This window comes from Etheostoma spectabile, unplaced genomic scaffold (assembly GCF_008692095.1).
Source record: "Etheostoma spectabile isolate EspeVRDwgs_2016 unplaced genomic scaffold, UIUC_Espe_1.0 scaffold00006419, whole genome shotgun sequence".
In the NCBI taxonomy this organism is placed as follows: Eukaryota; Metazoa; Chordata; class Actinopteri; order Perciformes; family Percidae; genus Etheostoma; species Etheostoma spectabile.
Window position 1 is genome coordinate 90866 of NW_022603378.1, and position 18580 is coordinate 109445.

An 18580-nucleotide genomic window follows, 5' to 3' on the forward strand; every position below is an offset into this window, starting at 1 on the left:
AATATAGGCTACATCAAAAAAAGTCCATTAGATTTTAGTTTAATTAAAAATATTAAGTTCTGTAGCATGTTGATTAAATAGAGAAGTTAACATCATGTTTAAATGATGTTTAGCCTTCTTTATATGGATATTTACATATTATGATGTCAGTGATGTATTACTGTCCCATCCCCGGTTTATTTCTGTCAACATTAGAGTAACATCAGAATAAATCACAGCAACAGCACGTTGGAGAAACATTAAGAACAAAGGCGTGACACCACAGAGGGCGCTGCTTTCAGGAATTACACAGTGGACATTTTCTTATGTAATTATTAAATCAGCATCACACTTTATAGAACTATAATGGAAGACATGTGATCATCAGTGTAGGCCTTGCTCTCTACCCAGCGGTCTCCTCTCAGTGGTTCTAGTTCTTCTGCTTTGCTTTACCAGCTGATGTTAGTTTACTTAACCCGTAGCACATCGCTGCTTGGATTCCTTCTTCATTATCAATTTGACATTTCATCTCTTCCAGTTTCTTCTCCTTCTCTGTGTCTCCTTTCTCCTTCATCTTCTCAATCAGGAAGTCCAAGTGGACCTGAGTGGACGCTGCATCAACCTTCAGGGCGATCTGATCCAGTTTGACAACATGCTGGTAGGCTTCATCCACCAAAGCTGTTTTCTTTGCTTCCAGGGTTTCCATCTCTTTCTGAAGAGTTTTTAAAAGGCTCTCTTTCTTCTCACTCTCTTCTTTATTCTTTTCATACTTTGCTTTCACATCTTCTAGAGTTTTTGGAACTTTTCTTGTCTTGTTCACATACTTCCAGTTTTCTTTCACATGATCTGATGCAGGACACTTCCCGGGACATGAAGTGCAGCGGCCATCTTTCATGACCTCACAGTGTCCTGGTTTCCAGGCCATAGTGCATCCAGGATAGTGACAGTTCTCCTCACAGACAGTACAGCAGGTTGCTGCTTCATAGAACACCAAGCACCACATCCCACCATCAATAGGTTCTTTATCTTTGTAGACCTCATCAACTTCTACAGTGAACTTCTCATTGTTCTTCATCTCTTCTTCATGTTTCTTCAGAGCTTCCTGAGTCTGTTGGATCTCTGTTTGCTTTAGATCTATCAACTCAGTTCTGTGTTGCAGGTTTTGGATGCAGGTTGTCAGTTTAATTCGTTCCTCCAGAACGCCCACCGTTTTCTCCAGCTTTTGAGGTGCATTTTTTCCCAACAGGTCTGTGAACTGACTCAATGCCTCTGTTGTTATTTCATCTGCATGTTTAAGGGCTCTTATGTCCTCTGTCCTGTCTTCATGTTGGCAGTTATTAAACAGGAAGTGAACAGGCTGATTCTTCTCATTTCTGGCACATTTAATCATCGCAGCATTTAGAGCTTCCAAAGCATTTTTAGGTGTCACACCATTTGAGTGTGTGATGAGAGCGACAATGTTCTTCTCCATGTCTTTTCCAAACAGAGACACCACTGAGTCAAAGATGTACCTCAGTCGGTCGTTCAGTCGAATCTCACTCGCTTTCATCACCAGACCCACTGCATCAATCTCATGAACTCCATCGTCTGACTGAAACAAGTCAAATAATCTTTGACTGATGATGTCATCTTGACCGATCCCATCAGTGCTTCCGTATCCAGGAGTATCGATGATGGTCAGAGAGTAGGGCAGAGGTTTATTTTCAAAACCAAAGATCTGGTACACGATCACCTCTGACTTCTGACTTGTAACTTGACTTCTCTTCTCTTCTTCTACTATCTTAAACCAGACATCGTCCTCCCACTCCACTCCCAGGGCGTAGTTGACCAGAGCGTTGATCAGAGTAGATTTTCCTGCTCCTGTTTCACCAACAAGTAAGATGGTTTTGTTATTCTTGTTTGGATCTTTTTCACCAAGAGTCATTCTTCTTAGAGATCCAATGTTGTCTTCTTTTGTTCTCAAAGGTTGAATGTCTTCTTTCTTTGGTTTCAGCTGGTAGAGAGTAGGAGATGCTGAAGGAATCACAACACTTTTGGAAATGACATCCGTGTAATTCAAATAGGATGTGTTCCTGTAAAAAAGTAAATATATGATTTAAAAAACTACTGAACATAGAATGAAAAGAAATAACCACTTCACTTCCTGCGGTCAAATCAAAAACATGTAATCCCCGCAATAAGATGGTAATAGTGGGGTAACAGTGTGATAATAAAGAGGTATTATATAAGTAATAACTTGTGGGTAATAAGGTGACAAAAAAGTAACAGATATAGTAACATGCAATTACCAAGGTAATAACTAGCAATGGCTTTGATGATAACCATATGTATATCTGGGTAGTGGTAATATAGTTATACTAATATTGTAATAACATGGTAAAAATGGAATAATATATGTTGATGTGTTCACAGTATTAAAGGCTACTATCAGTGTAAAACCTTCCAAATTATATAAAACGTCTTGGATATAAAAATTGGTAATTACCATACTATAATGCTGAAATGTATCCCTTTACATTCTAAATATTTCCCTTTTGTTTCAAGGTAATACTTTACAAATTATATGTTTAATCTTGTGACTTCTTACCTGGAAACACGTGGTCTTTTCTCTGTAACTACCAAGAATCTGTGCAAAACTGCCTGTTTCTATTTTATTACATGGTAATATTACAATAACAGGTGCAGAGATTACCTGGAAATGCCGCTGGTAGTTTCCAGGTAAACTCTTCACCTCTGTTATTCTAAAATTACCATGAAATGTCTTGTCCTGCACATACGTGACCCTGTGCAGTCTGACCAGCAGCTGAACACCTTCCACCATCAAGCACTGGAGACTGGGATCATCGTAACTCAGTTTATTTGACTTACAAAAGGTGATGTGCTGTTTTAGGCCTATTGGCAGACATCCATTTAATGTAGCCAATGGCATGTAAAGACCCTTTTTTCCATGTCCACTGAAGTTCTCAGCTTTTGCTTCAGTAACGTGTGTGAGGTCCAGGTAGCTTTGCATTAACAGTGGCTGTCATTTGCAAGGCTACTTTTACTTTTATACTTATAAATTCCAAGCCTGTACCCACACAGTAAGGGGCACACTCTGGACTTGATTATCTCCAAGGGTCTGAACATTTCCAAGTTGTGGTCACTGCTTTTTCTCTCTGATCATTCCTGTGTTTTCTTTCTTGGAACTATCTCTGTGCACAACAAAGATTATCAGAAAACCATACATCACTGAAAACATTAATTCAGCTTTTCTCCTCCACACCCACCCTCTCTGGGCTCTCAGTCACTGAGCTTGTAGATCATTTCAACTGTAAAATTACAAATGTTATTGATGCCATTGCTCCCACTAAGGTCAAAGCTGTTTCTGGTAAGAAAAGATCTTCATGGAAGGTGGCAAAAAACAAATCTCCTGGTCCATTATAAAACACTTATTATTTATCATTTGGAACTGAGTAATGCAAGGCGGTCCTTCTTCTCTGATATTATTGAAATAATAATTCTCATGCTACTGTCAATAGGTTAACAAAACCCTCCAGTACCAGTAGCATCTGAACTTTTATCTACAAAAGTCTGCAATGACTTTGCATCCTTCTTCAAAATTCAGAAGATTAGACAAACAGTCAGTGCCTCCACATCAAGTTCAGGATATGTGTTGTCACAGTGTTCAAGCAAAAATAGTTCCAATATGACAGAATTTCACACGATCAACCATAGAAATCTGGAGGACATTATTCAACATCTGAAATCCTCCTCCTGTTGCCTTGATATTCTACCAACGGGTGTTTTCAAAACTGTTTCGACTTGTTTGGCTTCTGATCTTCTACAGATTGTGAACACATCTCTTCTTTCAGGAATCTTTCCACAGGCCCTGAAAACTGCAGTAATCAAGCCACTCTTAAAAAAGAACAACCTAGACAAGTCACTAATGAGCAACTATAGGCCGATATCAAACCTTCCGTTCTTGAGTAAAATCATTGAAAAAGTATTTTTTTCAACAACTCAAATTTTTCTCTTCACTAAACAACAGTTTTGATACCTTTCAGTCGGGTTTTAGAACACACCACAGCACTGCCAGATACATCTCTTGTTAAAGTCTTTAATGACATCCACCTTAACACAGATAGCATTACTTGATCTCAGTGCTGCATTTGATACGGTCATCCATGACCAATAGGCCGGCTGGAAAAGTGCGTTGGCCCTTCTGACTAAGTACTAAACTAAACCTACTAACTGGTTTGAATCCTACTTACAGAATAGGGACTACTTTGTGTCAATAGGTAATTATACATCTGAGCATAGAAATATGACGTGTGGAGTTCCCCAAGGCTCTATTCTGGGGCCTCTTCTGTTTTACATCTACATGCTTCCAGTGGCTCAGATTATTGCTCCAGTCCTCACTAAGACCAAGAGAGTGGATCACATCCCTCCAGTCTTCACTAAGACCCAGAGACTGGATCACATTACTCCAGTTCTGAAGTCCTTACAATGGCTTCCTGTTTACAGTTTTGGGCCAAATTACATTTCAGATCTGCTGCTACAGGTCTGCTTCTGTCACAACACTAATGACAATCTATATTAAGCATATAAACAGCATTACAAAATAAAACCAGTCAAACTGTCCCGTTCTAGGAACAGCAAGGATTGCGGGTGGATTACGTGTTTAGAGCAACGGCTTATACATTGACCCTACTAGCAACCTAAAATCTAGTTCTTTATATGCGTTTAAATTGTTTTTACCTGCTCTTTAATGATTGATTGATTGATTGATTGATTGATATCTTTATTTCGAACATGAAAGAGAAAGTGTATAAAAATAAAAATAATAATAAAAAGAAATAATAAAACAAAAAAATTGGAGAGAAACATAACAAACAAAGTATCCTTCTTTAACATCCCTCTATTACATGTGCGAAAAGGAGTAGGAAGAAGTAAAACTTATGTACTCCTACCCCTTTAATTCTTGAATTGCTTTACAATATTTATAATTGTGTTGCTATATATATATATATATACACATACCTACACAAATACATACACACATGTACATATACACACATATACACATACATACATATATACATACATACATATCCACATACATATCCACATACACACACACACATACATATATATATATATATGTGTGTGTATGTATATATATATACATACACACACATATATATATATACACACACACACATATACATACATATACACACACACATACCCTCATATATATATAAATAAATAAATAAACAAAACAAAAAACACAAACAAAACTTTCTACAGTGCTTCTTTATACTTTCTAAAACTAATTTCTTTGTACATTTTTTTGAAAAGAAATATGTTTGGGCGTTGCTTTAGGTTCTCATTTAGTTTGTTCCACAATTTAACTCCACACATTGATAAACATCATCTTTTCCTTGATGTTCTACATCTATTAATCTTAAAATTTCCTCTTCCCCGTAAATCGTACCCTCCCTCCCTTTCAGTGAACATCTTTTGATTATTCTGTATATTCCCAGGCAATAGGCTATTTCATGAAAATTTAAAACAAAACATTAAATGGCACTTTCTGGAGAGTTTTGTGGAAATAAAAAATGGAGAAATCAAGTCTGACATGATATGTGCAAAACTGTAGGGTTAAGAGCCTTTGTGTTGTTGTAGTATCAACAGGTTTCAGCATTCAGCATTTACATTATTTACATTACATTACATTACATTTACATTAATTTAACTTTGGGTCCCTGGTGTAGGGACCAGGGACCCAAAGTTAAATTAATGTTGAGGGATCAACTAAGACCACTGAAAATCTAAAGAATGAGAACAACTGAGTTACATAAGTTCTAATCCTTTAACCTTTGAGCCAAGGCCCCACTTCCTGTATTTACTTTTTTGGGAAAATAAAGACTATTTGTTCATTTTATTAAACATTGAATGAATTATTTACAGTTACATTTAGAGATGCACCGAGGTTATAGAAGCACAATAGTGGCCCAGCGTTGCAGTATTGTATATATAGTATAGTATATTTAGTATAGTATATATAGTATAGTATAGCTTAGATGAGGTCTGTGATACTCAGAGCTCATACCTGGAGCCGGGGAAATGCACCTGGGATGGATTGTGGAAAAAAATGTTTTCAGTTTGCAACAATTCGAAAATTCCACAGACAGGGAGCGCTCTTGAACCCCCCACAGTCTCTGAAGTCGATCACGGGCGGCTCAACAGGTAGATATATAGATAAACTCATCTTTCAGAAATTTGACCGACCGGGTTGACACTTCAGCGTGAGAAATCGCCTCCCGATGAGCGTGTGAAACCAGTGAAATGCGTGTTTCTCACCGCCAATGCGTGACAGTTGGCAGCCCTTGATAGATGGCCTTAATGGCTCTCAGAGGCGGGTCACCGTTAGCAACCGGCCTGCTCGTGCACGCACACCCCCGCCTCGCTGTGTGCTGATGGTAAGACTTTTCCAAGATTCATAGCTACAAGCTGATAATAATACCTCAAGCTTTTCTCATGACCGTTTGTGTATTTACGTTCCTTACTTTAAAGACTCTACTTGCCTTAGCTGGCGTGGCTAGCGTTCAGCTGGAACATTTAAATTGATTCTTTGCCCGGCCCGGATGGGGCCGACGTGGCCCTCACGTAGCTAAGGCTGCAATGTGGTAACATATATTCTGTTTCTGTTTGACTAGAGTGTGACTATACTTCTACTCAAAGTTGTAGCAGCAATGCACAGATCCTGCTTGTGAATCTGTTCTCAAGTCACAGATGATACTTCAGTAGACTCTGCCACACTAACTATTTTTAATTTTTTTAAACCCTGCTGACTCCTGTTGCACCTTGTCAGTACTGCAATCTTGTCTCATAGCCTTGAATGTTTTGCGAGATGCCCCGAATGTATTTTGAAAAGTTGACTTACAAATATGAAACTTAGTGTCCACTCTTGCTGTAAAATCCTTACCTACACTAAGGGAAGGTTCTCATTCACCCAATGTGAAAACCCCGGCAATTTTACCATATTTAAAACATAATGCATCTGGAAAACAAGTCTGGAAAACATTGCATCCACAGATCTGCATCTTTAACTCAGTCACACTACATAATGTTTTTATTTTTTTATTTTATTTTTTTAGTAGAACCAACAGGAGTGGTGCCTGCATCAGCAGAAGTGCAGCATTGTGAAGCTAAAAGCTCCACAGGGCTGCAGCTGATGGAGACACCTGACTCTTTGATTTCTTCTTTATCTGTTTGACTTCTGAAGCCCAATTATAATCTTCATCCTCTACTTCATGCTGTCTAATACTTTGATGAATGAAGCTCAATATTTAAGTTTTTCCAGTAGATCAGACAAAGCAGAGGATCTCTATCCATCTCTCCGTCCACTCTGCTCTCAGATCAGCAGATCATCCAGTTTCACTCAGAGATTTTACTCACTTTCAGGTAAACGTTTTTTAAAAAGAGAAATCAAAAAGTCCTCAAATCTCCTTTGTATCTTTAGGTAATAAATCCAAACATCTGCTGTTTTCATTTAATAAAGACGCTCGAGCAAATCAAAGCCGACCCAATAACAGACAAAACTCTTTGTAGTAAAGACAGAAATTAAACTTTATTCATTAAGTTCAAAGGTTCATTGTTAACATTTAAAATAGTAAGTTGAATTATTTTAACATTGTATAACAATATTTATTAAAAAGTCAAGGAAATTAAAAGTGTTTTATATTAACATTATGGAAAGCATAAAAAATGTAACCTATTGATTTCTACATGAAATACAATAAAATGAAGAAAATAACATTTATTACACATTCACTCTTGAAATCAATCTAACACCTTCAGGTTTAGAAAATAGGAACAATATTTAAAAAATCTGAGAAAAAAATGTGAACCTGGAAGGTCTTTTTGTAGCACGTTTTGCACAACAAATTATTACATATCATTTTTTATCTCTACATAAATGTGACATATCTGCCAGACTAACTGCAAATAAACAAAACCATAATCTAAAAAACACTTTATTGAAGAAGCTCAGCTATTTCAAAGAAAATCTGATGATCTAGTGAAGACACAAAGAAAACTGTGATGATTAAACATAGTGGAGATTTGAATGCATGTTTTAAAGAAACTTGTATCAGTCGGCATAATGTTTGATGTGGAGAGCAGCAGTTGTTTGCTGTGTGTCGTCCACTCTCCCTCTCTCATGCGTTAAACCGGGTCTCACTGTCACTGAGTATGTTTACATGCACACCAATATTACACTATTTTACATATATGACAACATTCCAAATTTGATACAAGTCATGTAAACAGTATATTCCAGTTAGAAGATTAGAAAAAGCTCTTTTTCAGAATACAGCATTTTACGATTCTATTAAGACGTGTGATATGCCGGTATTATTCAGGTTTTAGAGGAATTCTTTGAATATCTACAGTATACAGCACATTCGGAACATGCGTCTTAATCAACACAGTCTCACTCCTATTGTCCATTGTCTGACCTATGGTCAAGGACCCCCACCATCGAAAAACAACCAAACGGGTACACCTATGTTGTGTAAACTTAACATCGGGGGTCCTTGACCATACGTCGGACATTTGACGAACAGGAGGGAGACTGAGTGGTTTTACCACAGGATTAAGGTCAGCTCTGTCCGTTGCTATGGTTGCTGTACACAAACCAACCAGCCAAACGTTTGTAACGCTGCAGACCGAGAAACACAGTTACTTTTAAACATTATCAAAGACTATATCAACAGTTTTGGGATATGCACACATATCGCCATGCCGACCTTTTCAAGAAGCTAGTTGAAGGAATGAAAGAGGGGACGCTGTGTTCACACGGTCCAATGAGTCCGCCTCTGCTGATAAACTATAAGATGATAAGCCATTTAATCAGCTTAGTCCAAATATTATGTTTTTCAGAACAAGGGCAAAAAACTGATTATTATGTGTATGTAAACACAGGGGTAAAAGAGAAAAGAAAATATTAACCCAACACAAACACAAACACGGTCTAAAAGGAATCAATGTCCGCGCTAAATGGAAGAGGACGCCAATAAATTCCTGCCCTAAATATTTTACTATCCTGTAAAAGGAACTGCATTCCAAAAGTATCTCTGACTCTTTCAACAAATCCTTTAACACCAGGATCATGAAAATCCATGTTCTGATGGGAAACCACAAATGAGACTCTGATAAAGTAAATTGGTTATGTACAGGTTTTAAACAATAATCAACATTTCAAATAACCACAGGAAACCATAATCCTTCATTGGACAGAGTTAAGGTGGGTTATTTTTTTTCAATTTGCAATATTTGCTCCAAAAGTGTCTTTCGGTACTCAGGGCTGGTGATTTTATAACTGATAATGTTTAGATATTCATACATTTTTATGTACATGATATTGTAGCAGATATAATCTGAGAAGACTCACACACGCCTTCATTAATATGGACTGTCCATACTGTAATGATAAATATCTACACAAACCCCTTACATATGTGAAGAACAGGCGAGGACTAAGCAGTAGTAGATCTCCTAGATGTTGGGTTGAGTTCCAGTAACTAACCAAAGACACAGATGGACTTCAGATCTTTCTTCTGTGGTTTAAATGTTCACCTTGCTCCAGTGATGAGCAGGTGGACCTCCAGGACACTGGGACATGTCTTCATCAGTCTGGACCTCGGTAACCCTCTAGGAATCTTTTTCTTTCATTTCCTTTTGTACATTTGAGGAGGTGTATTGTACTGCATTCCTTCAAAGAAATCCTTCATTGTTTCCACTTTCGATTTTGGACTTTTCATTAGTTTCAGATGGTTGACCTTCTCTGTGTCGTTTCTCTTCTCCATCTCCTCAATCAGGAAGTCCAGCTGCTCATAAGTAGACAGTGAAAGGAAATTTAGCGCAATCTCCTCCAGTTTGACAACATGCTGGTAGGCTTCATCCAACAGAGCTGTTTTATTTGAGTCAAGGGTTTCCTTCTCTTTCTGAAGAGTTTCTAAAAGGCTCTGTTTCTTCTCACCCTCTGCCTTACTTGTTTCATACTTCTGTTTCACATCTTCTAGAGTTTTTTTAGCTTTTCTTGTCTTTTCCACATACTTATAGCTATCTTTCACATGAGCTGATACAGGACACTTCCCGGTACATGAAGTGCAGCGGCCACCTTTCAGGACCTCACAGTGTCCTGGTTTCCGGGCCATAGTGCATCCAGGATAGTGACAGTTCTCCTCACAGACAGTACAGCGGACAGCTCCTTGATAGAACACCAACCCCCACTTCCCACCACCAATACGTTCTTTATCTTTGTAGACCTCATCAACTTCTACAGTGAACTTCTCATTGTTCTTCATCTCTTCTTCATATTTCTTCAGACCATCCTGAGTCTGTTGGATCTCTGTTTGCTTTAGATCTATCAACTTAATTCTCTCTTGAAGGTTTTGGATGCAGGCTGTCAGGCTGATTCGCTCGTTAAGGACATGTACGGTTTTCTGAATCTTTTGAGGTGCAGTTTTTCCAAGGAAGTCTGTGAACTGATTCAGTGCTTCTGTTGTTATTTCATCTGCATGTTCAAGGACTTCTGTCTCCTCTGTCCTGTCTTCATCTTGGCAGCTATCAAACAGGAAGTGAACAGGCTGATTCTTCTCATTTCTGGCACATTTAATATTTGCAGCCTCAAGAGCTTTGAAAACATTTTTAGGTTTTCTTCCATCTGAGTGTGTGATAAGAGCGACAATGTTCTGCTCCATGTCTTTTCCAAACAGAGACACCACTGAATCTAAGATGTACCTCAGTCGGTCAGTCAGTCGATTCACACTCGCTTTCATCACCAGACCCACTGCGTTAATCTCATGAACTCCATCGTCTGAGCGGAACAAGTCTAATAATCTTTGACTGATGATGTCATCATGTTCGATCCCTCTGGTGTCTCCGTATCCAGGAGTATCGATGATGGTCAGAGAGTAGGGCAGAGGTTTATCTTCAAAACCAAAGATCTGGTACACGATCACATCTGATGTCTGACTTTCTGATTGACTTTTGTTCTTTTCTTCTACTATCTTAAACCAGACATCATCATGCCACTCCACTCCCATGGCGTAGTTGACCAGAGCGTTGATCAGAGTAGATTTTCCTGTTCCTGTTTCACCAACAAGTAAGATGGTTTTGTTTATCTTGTAGAGATTTTTTTTACCAAGAGTCATTCGTTTCAGAGTTCCAATGTTCTCTTCCTTTGGTTTCAGCTGGTAGAGAGTGGGAGATCCTGAATGGATCAGAACTTTGCAGGTGATGTTGTCGTATTTGTATGATGTGTTCCTGTAGAAAAGTAAAGACCAGAGCTCAAAAGGTATGAATGTGGGCGGTGGGTAGCTCAAATGGTATAAGTGTAGTAAGACTCTGACTGAGCAGCAAGATATGACCTCAGTTGAGATTCTGTGACAATTCCCAGATCCAGTTTCTTTTTTTAATCTTCCCCTTAACATTTAAATGAATCTACATGTATGTGTGTGTGCTCAAATTTGAATTACTAAACAGAGATGAATGAAGAAGTTCCCTAGCATATTGGCCAGGACTCCTTCTTGATGCTACTGTCTTAAACATCTATGTCAGATAAGGCCGAGGAAGATGGGAATGTCTTGCCACTTATCTGCCGCATCTCTGGGATCTCCATTTTCTTCATTTTCAATCATGCTACTGTGTGCTAATGTTAGCGCCATCAAGCCACAATGATTTGCTATGAAGGAATGCAGAATGCCGCCGAATCTGTCGAGTCAGCTTAGTGGTGCGTCAAATGCAAAGTACAGTATATTCCAATTAGATTGAATTCAGTATTGATGACGTGAACAATAATAACGGTAACTCCAGTGAAATGATTGTAACTTGTTAGTGAGGACTAGATTAAGACTGGATTTAAAGCTGATTCTGGTTTCCAACTTGGCCCAGGTGTGTCTGTTAAATCATGGACGGAGACAACTTCTCTCTGTTGATGCAACGTGCAACCTAGCTAACAGGTAAAGAACAGAACCACTAGCTGACTTACTTTAAATGAGCCGGAACTGTAGACCAAAACCACAACAGGCTTAAATGAACTGACAACATCAGTTATGCAACTTACAGTTCTCAAGGACTCTCTCACAAACACACACACACACACACACACACACACACACCACACACACACACACACACACCCACACACACACACACACACACACACACACACACACACACACACACACACACACACACAGAGACAATCTCAGCTTATTATCCTCCGGAGAGCTAGTCTCTTTTTCTTTTCTCTCCCTGTGGCACATGCTCTCGCTCGCGCTGTGTCCGCGCTATTCTGCAACATGGCGACCTTTTGTACAAAACTAAAGTAACAAGACAATTTTGTAAAATGTTAGGAGTAGAAACTACCAAAATTTGTGTCAAAAAAGTAAAAGTAAAAAGTCTCCACAATAAATAATAAAGTGAAAATATCAGAAAAATCTACTTGAGTCCAGTAACAAAGTATTTGTACTTATAATATTTTCCATCTCTGATAGTTTCAGATGCAGCCTGCAGATGTGAGAGTGCCACAGTGTGTGCACGACAATAAACCATGATGTCATCATCATCCTGCTGTGTGGACGTTCCCATAAAATGGAGAAAATGGAACTAAATTTAGTCTTTGTAAAAATCTAACTGAAATATATTTTATTGATTGAATATTATCTGTGATACAGACTAATTAATTATCCAATCGGTGTTTAATTGGCTGCAAAAAAGTCAAGCAGTATAAAACGGATCAATAAAAACATCAGAAATATTGACTGATTATCAATTTGAGTAGTAGAGGAGATATCAATAGCAATAGATAAGAATAAACAGGAAATTTACAGTAGGAGTATTTAAAGACCTAAAGCATTTGATACTTTAGATTAGGACCTATAGAATTTTAAGGACAAAACTAGAAAATATGGCGTGAGAGGTGTAGCACACACATGGCTTAGTATCTGGACAACAGACAGCAGTATGTACAAATACTTATTGATACTTACTGATTAGTCTACCTTGGATTGTCTTTAGACAGTATCTCTGATAATCAATCAATCAGAACATCAATCAATAAGTTTGTAACTTCCAGAACCACATTGTTGAGCTCTATAATATATTATAATTATTCTTATGGCTCTTTTTTGCAGTATAGATAGTGATGATAGTTAACATTAAAAAGTGTTGTGAAAAACCTCTCTTATGTAGTAAATTGTCTCATCATGTAGTATAATGTGATCCAGCAGTGTTTAAAACTGTGTTTTAGCAAGTATTACTCACTTTGCCATGGTAACAGCTTCCCAGGAGTTGGGGATGGAGCACCGTGTAAGTTTTCTGGAAGAAGAAGTCAGTGATCAGTTTGATATGTGGGCGGGTCAGTGTTTAGCCTTTTCAGTGGTGTTGATTTTGTCACTTATTTTTAATTCAGTGTGCCGATTGCTGCAACAGCAGAGACAACGAAATGCAGTTTGCATCCAACCAGAAGTGCAATTAAATGCAGAAAAGTGCAATGTGATATTTAAAATAAAGACAGGTGGTGCATAAGCAGGACATATGCATTGTATTAACAGAATATATAGTAAGAAAACCAGTATAAATACGGATATACTGAATGAACCATATAGATAGATATGTATACATCTATAGTATGTGCAGTGTATGTGCATGATGAATAGTTTGAAGAGCAGTATAAAACGTGTACAGTAGGTGTATTACAGTATGTACATCTATAAGTAAATTAATTTAACTTATGCTGTTTATTGAGCCCCACTGGGGAAATTACAATTTACACTCTGTTTTGTAAGTAATCACTACACACAGGTCTGAAATACACACATGCTCTGAACCTATTCATGCACTAATGGAGAGATGTCAGAGGGGGGGGGCAGCCAGCGGGACAAGCGCCCTGAGCGGTTGGGGGGGTATGGTGCCTTGCTCAAGGGCACCTGCCAGGAGGTGAACTGGCACTTCTCCAGCCACCGGTCCACACTGCGTACTTTGGTCCGTACGGGGACTTGAACCGACAACCTACCCTACTCCCTAAATAGAACAGCATGGGTGGTGTAGCGTAGTGCAAATTGTCTAACTTTATTCTTGTAATATTTGTAATAGCCTATTATCACTTTATTTTTCTCATGAAATCACAACTCCTCCAAACTTCAGAGAGCACATGGGATATATTTTGAATGTGCACAAAGTTTTGAACATATCTCGCTCAAACACATTTGAAATATCACAAATAAATTAATGTATCATTGAGGTGAATAATTGTCATATGCACATTTAAGGAGGTTACATTATCTACAAAAGACAAAAAAGAGGAGGGAAGAGTAAATGATGCCTAGGTTACATGTGTGCTGACTCAGATATAATTAGAAAAGTCCATCTACAGGAGAATAAATAGATGAAAGTAATACAGAATACTTAAGAGGATCACTGCAGTATATTCCATTATGTTTTTATATTTGTAAAGTAATCTATATTTCCCTTTACATAAGGATATTTCCAGCATACATTGATTCATTAAAAGGTAGAAATTATTGCATAACCCCCCCCCCTACAAAAGTCAAATCACAAAACACTGGCTTTTGGGTTGCCAGGCCAGTTATGATAAAGCCAAATGGTGCCATCTAACTTACATGGAAGGTGGAGACTAAAATGAACATACAATGCTACTCTTTCGTTGCAGATCGCTGTGCAGATCTTGCGATGCAAGAAGGGGTGGGGGAAAAACTCAATCATGCCTAGGGGAACCAAAGGGCCGGACGGGGGTTTCCTTTTAGAGAAATACTCTGTGATTTTAATTCCTGCTGGAATACAGTGTTGCATTTGTCTTAGGCTTTTATTATGAAAGGTTAGAATGGAAAGAGAGTCTCTGGTAGATGCTGCGTAACAAGGTTGACAGGAGTCATAAAGCGGGGGCTGTAAGTAATGACTAAATCAGCACCTTCATTTATTGAGCACCTTTTATTAGCACTAGCCGCGCTAAAATAACCTGTTAACACGTATCAGAGTGCAGCAATAATAACCTCCTCCATCATATCTTAAAAGTCACGTCAGGCCGTGATTCATCTCTATGCAAATACCCCGGCGTCTGCCATTAGGGTGTCACTGCCACGGCTGCTCCGGCAGCCTTTCATTAAAACGCATCCACTCTCTTCTTATAAAACACAAAGAATTATAGCAACTATTAGGCTAACATATGGACCGCGTGCACTCTGCAAATAACCAGCAGCAGATAAAGTGGGGGGGGTCGCGCCGGGGCCAACACTTAGGAAATGGCAGCCCGGTAATAGATCGCGTCTGAGGCTGGAAATCAAAGCCTGATTATACATTTATTTGGGTGGGGGCTCCCTGGTATGACCCCCTCTACCACTAGACAAAAACAGTTAGATGAAATATACAGAATTAATATGCAAATAAATTGCATGGAAAAAAAATGTCCCTGGTGTGTAAATGCCTGAGATGTTGAAACATTTCACATTAATGGCCAAATATCAAACAAAAGAACACTTCACTATTTCTTCTATTCTTAGTTTTTTAGGGGGCACCATTGAAAGACCTGTTGATCTCAGGAGCAGAGCAGCAGCAGTCGTAACAAACAGACTGGTTCAGCAGAAAAACATCCAACCTGTGATACATACCTGGGTTTTTAAAGTCCGGGTCACTGAAATGTATCTGGAGGTCCTGAAGCTCGGTGACGCAGCAACTACGGACAACGTCTGGAAGAAAGAAAATATTAAATCATATGAATGTAACGTAGTATGCTCAGTTATTAGTTATGTCAAATACATTTTCCTCATATATTCAAATGTGGTGTATCTCCTGGTATTATTATTAGTAGTAGTAGTAGTATCATTTAAAGTATTTCCAAATCCAAAGAGTTCTTACCTGTGTTGTTGGTCTGTGATGCTGAGGAGGCAGAGAACAGTTAATATACCTTCAGACAGGGGGGGAGGCTCTGAGATCACATGATTTACCAGAAACTGTCTCAGAGATGGAGTACCTTTGTAGACTGCAGTGAAGTCTTTTTTTTTAGATTTTAATGTCACGTGATTTCCCAGAAACTGTTTGATTTGAAATCATCAGTCTAACCAGAGGGGAAGTGAGGGAGGAGTTCTCTTCAGACAAAATGTTTACTGATCCCCTGAGATAAAGTTCAGGTGTTGCAGCAGCAAATACAATGAAATAATAATTAATAAGTGTATAAAATAAAACTTGTCACCGGTGATTAGAGAGCCCGCGTCCTGTACATCCAATATAATGGTGCTGAGGAAACAGTGATGAGGAAGTTTTAGCGTCACATCTCAGTGATTTAACTGCCCGTCACATTTCACATTTCTCAGCCTCCAGCCACCAGGCTGTTCACTAGTCAGATTAAGGAGGAGTATAGGCTGGTAAAATCTACCAGAAACATGATCCTGCAGGGCCGTCGTGGATAAGAAGTTAAAGACATGTAAATGTAAATGTGCTGTATTATATGTGCGATATAGTTTTTTAGCTTAACTTAAAGCGGTAAGTCGCTTTTAAATCATACAGGAAACATTCACCATTCACACACATTCATACGTGGCTGCCGTACAAGGTGCCACCTGCTCATCAGATACACACTCACACACATGCTCATCAAAAACACACTCACACACATCTACACACCTGCTCATCAGATACACACTCACACACCTGCTCATCAAAAACACACTCACACACATTTGCAGCATCGGGGGCAACTCGGGGTTGGTAGTTCTGCCTGTGAGCGACCTTATTAGTCAACAAAGTTTGGGTTTCCATAAAATGGTTATTGCGCCCCGATAACATGTTGGGGGCAGCATGTCACGACTCCTGAACCCAACCTGTTCTTTTCCAAAACTAAACCCATCCACAGCTGTACAAAATGTATGTGTCTATTAGTTGTATTAGTATAAAAAGGGTTAGGGTGGATAGGTGTAGTGGTAAAAAAAGAGGTGGGTAAACTATAAATTCTGCGATCAGGTGGACCACGACGCGTTCACCGATAAGGGGGGCCACGGCCTATCCTATACGGTGCATCCTGATGACATTGCTATAGGCTCATTTATCACTGGTTGTTCCCTCATATGGAGGACCAGGTCTACCATATTAAAGAATACATACAGAAATAAATAAATGCTCAATAAATAAATAAGCATACAATTAATTGCCCCAAAAAATACAATGAACAAATAATGTAGGTAGAAATTAAATTATACAGTGAGACATAAATGTATATATCTCTTTAATTAGCTTCTTTATTATTACCTTTTTAATAATTACCTCTTATTTATTGTCCGTATAATCTTCAACTTTATTTACTATACTTATTTTTAAATATATTTATTTCTTGTGGTGTTTAATTTTTTGTGTTTTATTCTTCCTTTGCATTTCTACCCTATTTATTTTCACCCCGGTATTTATTTCTGCCTGTCACTTTTACATTTCTGTATGCATTTCTACCTCATTAATGCAAATGAGGGGGCGGGGTCTTAAGGGGTCAACTTCTGCCCATGGCTGGTTAGCATTTTACTGCATCGGTCGAATCTACATGCCACCGGCCACAGTCACAACAAAGATGGCTACTACGGTGAAGGAGGCATTAAACAACTGGTTTGAAAACAATGCTAACGTTAAGTATGACTTATCATTTTTCGTTTAGACGCTCCGACAGAACGTGTGTTTCAGTTAGCGACACACATGGACACAGATGTCGACAATGTAGTTTTTCAGAATCTGGAGGAAGCGGCCTATCTTCTTAACGTTAACCACACACCTGGGAAAGCTGGTCGCTCTGCTTCTATGCTGCCTGTGGACCCGTGGAAGGACGGGTACATGCGGGTTTTTGGAGTCAGCGAAACAACAGTTCATCGTCGGATGGCAGAGAATGACATAAGGTGATGTACCGTTACATGTGATGCCAATAGAACCAGTGTGTGTAACGTTACCAATTCACAAGAATGACACAGGAGAAAGGCAAACCCTGGCTAGATTTTGTTAATTTACAAAGTTATATGTCAGATAATTTAAAAAAACTTTCCATGCTATATTGACAATGCCACATAAAGACTGAGTGGTGGTTAAAAATATATAAACACAAAATAAAAGATCACATTTCATTAACAGATGAATGCCGTTATTTTTTAACATAACAATATAACGGCATTCACTGTTCACAAATATAAATTAAAAGTCAGATTTAATAAACTAGAAACACTGTGATGTGCACGTTAGAAACATACTGAATGCAAATAATGTATAATAATAATAATAATAATAATAATAATAATAATAATAATAATAATCAGTACATTGACTCAAACTATCACAAAAAGGTTATGTAGGAGAAGTGAGAGCTAATTGCAGTTATTTCTTTTATTTCCTGCTGTAAACCTTAGTGGTAAAATCACTGAGTACCGATAATCTCTCCAGCCTTTCAGATCTAAATCTCCATGTGAGGAGGACGTGCCCTCTAGAATTACCAAGATGCATTCTCTACTTCATGTAAAGGATCTCTGATGCTTGCTCTGCTTGCTCATGAGTGATCTCCTTCCAC

General features: G+C 38.5%; 1 protein-coding gene across 2 annotated transcripts; it reads right to left on the bottom strand.

The window, feature by feature from the left end:
* Positions 1-317: 317 nt before the first annotated feature.
* Positions 318-15939, bottom strand: LOC116678080 (uncharacterized). Of its 2 annotated transcripts, none has more exons than XM_032508162.1 (4): positions 15907-15939; positions 15660-15737; positions 13297-13350; positions 318-2051 (listed from the first exon to the last, which is right to left on the bottom strand). In XM_032508162.1, exons 3-4 carry the CDS (start codon positions 13302-13304, stop codon positions 410-412), a joined length of 1650 nt encoding a protein of 549 aa, XP_032364053.1. In that variant the 5' UTR covers positions 13305-13350; positions 15660-15737; positions 15907-15939; the 3' UTR covers positions 318-409. The 2 variants fall into 2 exon arrangements, with proteins under 2 accessions (XP_032364053.1, XP_032364054.1); XM_032508163.1 differs by lacking the exon at positions 15907-15939 and adding an exon at positions 11202-11295 and having other exon boundaries at positions 318-1921; positions 15660-15701.
* Positions 15940-18580: the final 2641 nt, after the last annotated feature.